At 37.5% G+C, this 9340-nt stretch overlaps 1 protein-coding gene across 1 annotated transcript; it reads left to right on the forward strand.

Moving 5' to 3' along the window:
- The first annotated feature begins 766 nt into the window (after positions 1–766).
- Positions 767–9046, forward strand: LOC113439946 (fatty acid-binding protein 5-like). Its single transcript, XM_026706033.2, has 4 exons — positions 767–1382; positions 3403–3575; positions 8552–8656; positions 8809–9046. The coding sequence occupies exons 1-4, from the start codon at positions 1304–1306 to the stop codon at positions 8857–8859; spliced, it is 408 nt and encodes a 135-aa protein (XP_026561818.1). The 5' UTR covers positions 767–1303; the 3' UTR covers positions 8860–9046.
- The last annotated feature ends 294 nt before the right edge of the window (positions 9047–9340 follow it).

Raw genomic sequence — 9340 nt, forward strand, 5'->3', positions numbered from 1 at the left:
ACTTTGATACAGCACTTTGGGAACATCCAACTTCTTGTGCAATTACCTTTTGAGGCTTTCCCTCCTTATGGAGGGTGTCAATGATGGTTTTCTGCACAACTGTCAGGTCAGCAATCTTTCCCATGATTGTGATTCCTACTGAACCAGACTGAGAGACCATTTAAAGGCTCAGGAACCCTTTGCAGGTGTCATGGCTTTATTAGCTGATTAGAGTGGGACCCTTTGAGCCTAGAATATTGAACCTTTTCACAATATTCTAATTTTCTGAGATTATGGATTTGGGGTTTTCATGAGCTGTAAGCCATAATCATCTCAATTATGACACATCACGGCTTGAACTATCTTGCTTTGCATGTAATGAGTCTATCTCATATATTAGGTTCACCTTTTAAATTGCATTACTGAAATAAATGAACTTTTGCACGATATTCTAATTTTTTGAGTTTCACCTATACTTCAGGCTAGATCTTTAGTAAAAGGGGAATTGGAAAAACTGGGCATACCTAGGGGGCTGCTTAGGGTTACAAATGGTACGTTCATTGATAGCTTGTCTTGAGATCCATCCAATATTCTATATAAAGCAGTGCAAACTTCCTTCCTCCTTTCTGATATAAAGAATGGATGAATATAAAGCTTTTACAGTGTGAACGGCCTTCCTCCATTCTTAAATTTTTGCTGAAGTAGAAGATTGGGTAAGGATTTTTTCAGCTTCCTTAATTTAACTGCCGGCAATGGATTTCCTGGGGATCCCAGACAGCAACAGGAGGGATGGGAGGGGTGGGGCGGGGGGGAGACGAAGTCGTGTGCTAGCAGAGACGAAGGGCTTTTGCCTCCGCCGCCCGGGAACCCAACAGTTTAGGTAAGGCAAATTGCGCAACCACGCCAATGTTGAGGGAACCCAGGCTGGCCTCGCCACTGAAAAGGGGACGGAGTTGCGGTGGGGATACCCGGCGCCTTTCCGAGCATCAGCAGCGACAGCGCGACTCTCCCTCCAGCGAGCCCTCAGCAGTGCACCTTCCCTTCCAAAGCGAACCAACCACTCGGCGAGCCCCGCTGCGCATCAGCATCGCCAACCGCAGCTTCCCTCTGGCTAAGCGCAGAGCAAGGGCGCCCGCGCTGACGTCGCTCTTCTCCATTGGCCCTGGCCGGCAGCACATGCCCAAGACAGCTATATAAAGGCACCCCGGCCCGCGCCCCACTGCTCCGCCTCTGCTTTGCTTTGGTGCCTTTTCTGTGAAGCCTCCTCAGCTCGGATCTTCTCTTTCCCGGCGGCGCGACTTCTTAGCATCTCCGGCTCGGCGCAATGGCTAACGCGGACGCTTTCTTAGGCAAATGGAGCCTGATCTCCAGTGAAGGTTTTGAGGATTATATGAAGGAATTAGGTAAGAAGGGAAGGGAATTGGGAATGCTGTCAAAAAAGAAAGAAAAAAAAAGGATGGAAGGGAATTATGATAAGAGTAGAAAAATTAACCTTTCTTCTCACAAAGGACCTCTTGGGAAAACCATTTTAAAAAGTACGTGGATAGAATGTCTGAAAAATAGGGCAGGCAACAACAACAACAATAATAAAAATAATCAGCAACATCACATTTTCTTATGTATATGTTCCATTCTTGTAACCATGCATATGCGTTTTATTCAAAGGTGCAGATAGCACTTCCAGGTGCATGTGAATTTCCTAGGTGCAATTGACCAACAAATCTAGGATTGCCCTTAAAAACTGTAATTCATCCTACCCTGTGCCCATCACTTTTTTTTTTAAAGAGACGGCTTTGTCTGTTTAAAATGGCTGCTTTGGATTAAAATGAAATATTGATTGTAGCTCAAATATTGATTGTAGCTCAAAGTGTGTGGTGTATGTGTAGTATTTCTCTCTCTCTCTCTCTCTCTCTCTCTCTCTCTCTCTCCTTTTGTATGTATGCAATACTTGGCATTTTGTTCAGTTGCTATGCAAAATGTGCTTTTCAGCATGCAGTCCTATTTCACTAAAACGCACATATGGCTTTATCATCTAGGTTTCAGTGATGGATGATAATGAAAAAGCTTTATTTTTTTCCCCTTCTGGAAACCTATATAGGTTTGGAAATATGGAATTATAAGCTTTGTGTCTCTTTTTTCAGCTCTTAAAAATGCTCTTTGTCCAAGGTCTGCAAAGGCATTTTCAAATAGCTTCTGTAACAAGCACACAAACAGACATTGTTTCAATGGAGCTGATGAGCAAACTAAGATTGCAGATGGGCTGCATATGAAAAGTGTGTAAGAGAAGGAAAACAGGACTGAATGAGTTGAGCATGCGGGGATGGCTTTAAATGAATACAGTTGCTCTTTTCTTGAATTTTCCCCAGGGAAGAAGATTACTTCTTTAGAAAAATGGATTTCTATGATATATGCTACTCTATGTTCCTTGCATTTGACCTGAGTCTATATTAACAGAATGTAATATGGTTATAATATTTAGGAGTTTCAAATAGTTTGATGCAGCACTGGAAATGTTGCAAGATGAGCAATTTTCCTGTAACTTCATGCTGAGGAAGACAACACTGAAACTAGCAATGACAGAGTTTAGTCAACATTTGCAGTGACTCCTACTGAGATAGAAGCTAGAAAGAGTACAGAATTAACCTCCTTATGACTATTTTATTAGAATGTTTCTTTTCCTCCCTGTCCTTCTGGAATCATTTCATTGAAATATAGAGTTCAGTGATGATTATTTAATACATTTGGTTTCTGTAGCCAAAATATTGCCCAGCGAGCTGAGTTCTGGGGCCCATTTAAATTAAAATATACTACATTTTCATTTGTCTGTACACCATATATAAAATGTAGTTCCTCAGCTAGGAACACCATGCTACATGCAATGCAAGAAGTCTCTTCTTAATCAATATTCCTGCTTTAAGACTAGACATAGGAAAATCCAGAACTCAGTTAGGGACTATAAGCCAATCTGAAAGGTGGCACTTTTGTGATCTCCAAATATATTGAACCCAGACTCCTGGAATGACACAAACTTCATGTTTATGGGAGTCAAAGTAATTACTCCGTATTTATTTTTTTCTCTGCCTTACCAGAAGTTGCTGTAATAGATTAAAGTGAGAAGAAATATACTGATATACTGTAGAATGTTTTGTTCCAATCCTACTGCAGACTTGTGAATGTGCTTTTCTCCATACAAGCATTTTAATTCTGAACAGAACTCATTTTAGGTTAGGTTGAGTTTTACAGAGTTTTGCAAGGACAATGTGTAATTAAAATTTAATGAGAAGGGGCAGTCAGCTCATTGACTGGAAAACTCCCTCTCATACTAGATAATTAAAAAGATAATTAAACTTGTGTGCGAGTGTCTATATAATGACTGTGCTTGGCTGAACCTATTTAAAAGTAAATTCTCTCTCCTTTTGGCAGGCGTGGGTATGGCAATGAGAAAGATGGGAAATATGGCCAAGCCAGATGTTATCATCACCAAGAATGATGATACTTTCACAGTCAAAACTGAAAGCACTTTCAAGACTTCAGCATTCAGCTTCAAGTTAAATGAAAAATTTGATGAAAACACAATAGATGGCCGAAAAACTCAGGTAAATGAGACTGGAACCCAGGGAACACACCAAGTACATGACATGCTAAACTGATTTTTAACTATTTGGTTCAGTGACTCCTGAAGTCGAATAATGTCATTACCTTCACAAAAATACAAATTCTGTCATCTTGGCAGTAGCAGTCCCAAAATAGATCCTTTACTTTCAAACTAGACTATTACTTCCAAGATATGTCCCAATTACCACCCAGTTTAAGAACTCTATGCTAAGTTGTTTTGATCTGAATAGTGCTGGTGAGTTTTGTAACATGAAGAAACTAGTTTAAGATGTTACGGTCTGTCTGCATGCTTAAAAATGCCCACTGTACTAGTACCAGCAGAATCATTTGCATGGCAAACAACATTGATTCTCCTGTTCTCCATGTGGCAGAAAAGTGCAGCTATGCTCAAGTAAAATTTTTAATGGCTCAATATGATGTTGTTTGGTCCACATTCTTAGATCAAGGCTAATTTGCCCCAGTTGTTTTAACTAATCTTCCAAAATCTAGTTTTTCAGTTTTGTGCTCCTGAAGTTAAGTATGTTTCTGGACCATAAAACAATGCCCTCATTGCCATAAACTGTTAAATCTGTATGGGAAAATAAGGAATTTGCATTGGAGTAAAGAGCTTCTGTGGATATTATATTCAGCGGTCAGGCACCACCACATTGTAAAAGGCTTTTTTCTATTCATCAGTGATCACATGTACAGGAGTTTCTCCACTGTTCTTGTGTATACAACTATACAGATATATGTAACTCTTCCATTATTTTGTGCTCATTTTAATTGTTACAGCCAACTTCTGCTGGCTCTGCTGAACTAACTCTTTGAGCTGAATCTAAGCCAGATTCAACAGCCGGTGCATTTGCAAAATACGGGGATAAAACTCATAAGGTTACTCTCAATTTACATATGTCCGCAAAGGCAATGCCACAAATAAATAAACAAAAATCTTAGAAATAAAGCTCAAACTCTAGAATGTGTAATACAGAACAGTTTTATAGATTGAACGTTACAAATGTTATGTTTACCTGGATCAATTGTATAAACCAGGAGAGCCGATCAGCTTGAGGGTAATTTGTACGTGGTATTTACTTTCTGTATAGTTGTCTCCAAGTAAGCCTTCCCAAGTGGTACTTTTTTTATAGTGTCAGGCATGTAGATAGCCACAAAGTTGGGGATCTCTGCTCTAGTATATATTTGTCATTTTTTTTTATACACACAGAGGAAAAAACATGAGTGAGCAGGAAACTGTGGTTACATAAGCAGTGTCATTTGCCTGGGAAGAAGTAGAAAAGAGTAATTTATTGAAAACATATTAATGCATTTGGAAATGAGGCTTAGAACTTACACAGAATCAGGTAGACAGTGGTGCTGAATATATTAACTCAGTTCCAATGCTTCAATGCTGATTATTCAAGCAACATATTTCTACGTTATGCATCAATTTCTAGATGCCATGTATTGTAGATTTATTTTTTTACTAGTATCCCATAGTTTTCTGAAATTTGCTACCTTTCAAGTGCTGGGTGAATCATTCTTATGATCTGTGGTCTAAATGCAGATGAGTTTGGTTAAACTGGTCCAGTTACAGTTGTGTCTGTTAACCATATATGTTCAGTTTGGAGTTCCAACATAACACAACATAACAACACAACAAGAAGAATAGAATAGAAACATTATTGTCACTTTAAATGTACAATGAAATTTTGGTTCATTCGGCTCAAAAGATAACCATTATGCTTATACCCACATACACATATATGATAGAGAAACATCACAGTCTAGTTCAAATGGATACATATACATGGAGAGAGAGAAAAGAATCCTGCAAGTTTACAAGACAGATGGCATAAGGAACAAAGCTGTTACAGAATCTAGTAGTATTATAATAGATACTTCGAAACCTTCTCCCACAGGGGAGTAACAGAAGCAGACCATGAAGTGGCAGGAAGGAAGGAAGGAAGGAAGGAAGGAAGGAAGGCTATAAAAAAAACCCCGAATGGTTTGGTGTGCAAGTTAAAATATTGTGAGATTTCCAAATACAAATTGATAATGCCTTGGCTCATAAAACACCAGATTTAACTGTAGTTAAAAAATAAGAAGTATACATGTGATCCAAAGAATAGTAAAATGCAAGGCAAAGAATGGGAGAAGATTGCAAAGTATTAAGATCAAAAAATCAAACCTGAAAGATTATGGCATAAACCAGCTGTGGTGGTTCCAGTGTTGGTCAGCACACTGCCATACCAAAACGTCTTGGATGGCACTTAGAAAATCTGCACATTGACAAAATTTCATTCTATCAATTACAAAAGGTGTGCTTGGATCTTCACAGATACATTATGACATCCTAGATTCTTGGGAAGAACTTGATCTATGAAGACCAACACCAGCTAAAGAACTAGAATTGTAATTTCACATTTTTGTGTCTATAATAATAATAATCAAAGAATTTCTGTTATCCCAGGTTCTTGAGAAGAATCTGATAGCTAAAAATATCAAATCCAGTCTAATATCTGACTGACTGTGATCAACTATAATGATAATAGCTGACAATATTAAGCACACTAAAGTAAAAATAAAGGTTAGAAGGGAATACAGGAAAGTGAAGAAGATCTTAAAATCCAAGCTTAGTGAAGGAAATGCCATCAAGGAAATGAACGCAGCTGGAATAGTGGACTGGACTCAAGCAGAACTGAAAGCCCTGGATAGGAAAACCAGAAAAATCATGACAATGAATCATGCTAATCACCCACACAGTGATGTTGACAGCCTTGCCTCAGAGCATGGTGGGCATGGAATGCTGCAAGTACTTCAGACAGTTGAAGAAGAAGAAAAAAGGTCATTGAATGAATATTTGAAGGATGGTAAAGAAGATGCACTGAAACTAGTGTACCATGAAGGCTTACTGAATACCTCCGATAGCAAACTAGCCTACAAAAAATACCAGATGAAGAACAGAAAAAAGACATAGCAAAAAATCCACTACACCCACACATAAAAACCCTAGCTGCATGCTGTGTATTTCACCAGAAGTCCCCAACAAGTAAAATCAATGGGGAAGTCCAAATGATTATCATGTGCTAATAGGGTGCTGCAGTTGTCATAATTGCAAGCTGGTTTCCAAGTGTCCAAATCACAATCATGTGACTGCAGGGACACTATGATGGCTACAGCCACAAGAATCAATCATAAGTTTCCTTATTCAACACCATTATAACTTCACATTTAATGTCCACATGTTAAGCATTGATTGCTCAACAATGGCAACTGAACGTGCCAGAACTGCCACATAGTCATCTGTCATGTAACATCATGCTTTACAACTACATGGCTTAGTGACACAGTTCTCAATTTCAGCTGCTATTGTTAACCAAGGACTACCTGCATAATCAATAATAATAAAAGAATTTTTAATTCAGAGTGAAACCAACCATCTAATTTAATATGAGCAGGTCATATAGGACAAGTTGAAAACACGAGCAAAGTATCTCAGTTCCAGAGTTGCAGTTCCAGTCTATTATACATTAAATAATCAATAACCTTATATTAAGATCATAGGAAACAATTTAAAGCAATTTTCTGTTGGTCTATGATTACTATTTTTTAAAAAAATAATTATTTCAGGAACCACAGTATCACTACAGCCTGCAACCATCATGAAACTTCAGAAACAGCAATCACAGCAGAGTAAAATAGAGGAGTATTATGTGACGATTCCAGATTAGCCACAAAAAGCACAGATTTACCATTGTTTTAAACAACAACAACAAAAAGCCAAATATGTTTTTCTGTTGAAAAAAATAAAAGTTCTGGCGTGGGAACTATAGAACACAGAGTAGATATCTCATAATGATGAAAGATGACTTTACTATGAGTCAAAGGAACACATTTTGGAATGCTGTTAAGATTAGGAATGGGGACAACTTAGTTGGGTCCATCATGGGATAATGAACAGAGACGTTCTCACAGTGGAAACTCAAGTAAAGTGATCAAATCCTTCAAGTATTTAGAAGTTGGTGTTCTGGGCATCCTTTTAATATTCTACTTTTGGCTCAAAATGTTTTTGGCTGTTCTTCAAGCTACTGGCAAAGATTGCTGCAGGTTTTACAGTTTAAAAATGTACAGCTGCATAGAACCTCCACGATATGTTTAATTTTTCCACTGATGTTTTTAATCTGTATTTGTGTTTCCTCTTATATACTGATGGCCGAGGGTGTTGCTGTTCTCATGGAGAATTTGTGAAGAATGTTTTGTCTTTCTGCCCTCGCCTTCAGGGGGGAAGAACTTGGTCAGTCAGTAGGGAGTGGAATTCTTGGATCAAGTTATGCTTAAGAATAAGATTGGATGCAGGCTTGGAGAGAAGCCATAATACTAAAAACCTAACAGAGAACTGGAGATAGCAGATATATTTAAAGTGGTATGAGAGTATTGTCTCCTTTGATCTGATGAAAGGAACTTTCCACATAGATACAAATTTGGCACCTGCTGAAAGTTTCCTCAGTGTTTAATCAAATATTGCATGCAGTTAGATGAACCATGTAGTCGTTACAAAGCTTAAATAAGTTGTCACTCAGGAAAAACACTTTGTATGAGCAGGAAGAGCAGTATTTAGGCAAGTCTTTCCCTGGATAATAAACATTTAAACAAATAGATATAAAATGCATAGTTGGGTAGCCTGTTTATTAGAATGAAGCCAAATAACACTGGGCACGCTATCACCTCACCGGAATTCTTCATCGGTCAGAATGTTATAAAAAAGAGTGAGTGGAGAAGAATCAAGAAATCGAAAGTTCTTGAAAGATATTGCAGACATGAAGTGCCTGAATAGTTTGCCTCTGATTTTGATTGTATACCCACACTGCAGAATCAGAAGCCTAAAAATCAAAGTTTCATTCCCTTCAGCCTCAAGACAAATTAAAAACCAATTCATGAAGGAAGGATCATGCTACCAAGATTCTGTCTCCCTTTACAGACCCTCATCACTTTAGATGACAACAATGTATTGACCCAGGTCCAGCAATGGGATGGCAAAGAAACCACAATAACAAGGAAGATAGAAGATGGGAAACTGATAGTTGTAAGTAGAATTTTCACTGACTTTTATGTTAAATTTGTACACTATAAATGAAATGTAACTTACTTCAAATAGCATAAATATCCACCTACCTTACCCTACTTCCAAACAATTTGTTTATAAAAAGAGAATGAATGTATCTTTTTATTTTCCAGGAATGTGTCTTGAATGGTGTCAAATGTACTCGTGTTTATCAAAAAGTATGAAGAGCTTGATGTCTATGTTGGAAAGTGGCAGATTATTCTCGATAGAGGACTAGTCCATATTTTTTCTTTTTTCTTTTCTTTCTAAACTAGATTTTTTTTTTAAAAAAAAACATCATGTACAAGAAGCAGTGTTATATGCAATTTAAAATCCTTGATGACAATGATTAAATTTTAAAATTTTAAAAGAGATATCGTAACTGTGTTATTTGTGAAATATTCCCCTTACCCTTTTAAGAACGTTTAGGAAATTGAAATTAGATAAATCAAATAGCAGGAAAAATGTTAAGATATGTTCAAAAAAGAATACTGGGCACAGATATAATGTGGTATGCATTTTTTCCTGAAAGCAGACCTCATTAATATTAACACACTGCAACTAAGTAGTTACATAGCTTGTTTCTATTTGTAATATGATGCTGAAACTTGCCATTGTGTTATTCAACAAATCGTAATTAAATGAGGCTATGATTTAGAATAATGT

Source organism: Pseudonaja textilis, chromosome 3, assembly GCF_049901715.1.
Source record: "Pseudonaja textilis isolate UNSWEBS1 chromosome 3, rPseTex1.2, whole genome shotgun sequence".
Classification (NCBI taxonomy): Eukaryota; Metazoa; Chordata; class Lepidosauria; order Squamata; family Elapidae; genus Pseudonaja; species Pseudonaja textilis.

Coding starts and splice junctions, on each gene's coding strand:
- LOC113439946 (XM_026706033.2), top strand. CDS start 1,304: ATGGCTAACGCGGACGCTTTCTTAGGCAAATGGAGCCTGATCTCCAGT. Junction 1,383..3,402: donor GGATTATATGAAGGAATTAG/GTAAGAAGGGAA, acceptor TCCTTTTGGCAG/GCGTGGGTATGGCAATGAGA. Junction 8,657..8,808: donor AAGATGGGAAACTGATAGTT/GTAAGTAGAATT, acceptor TTTATTTTCCAG/GAATGTGTCTTGAATGGTGT.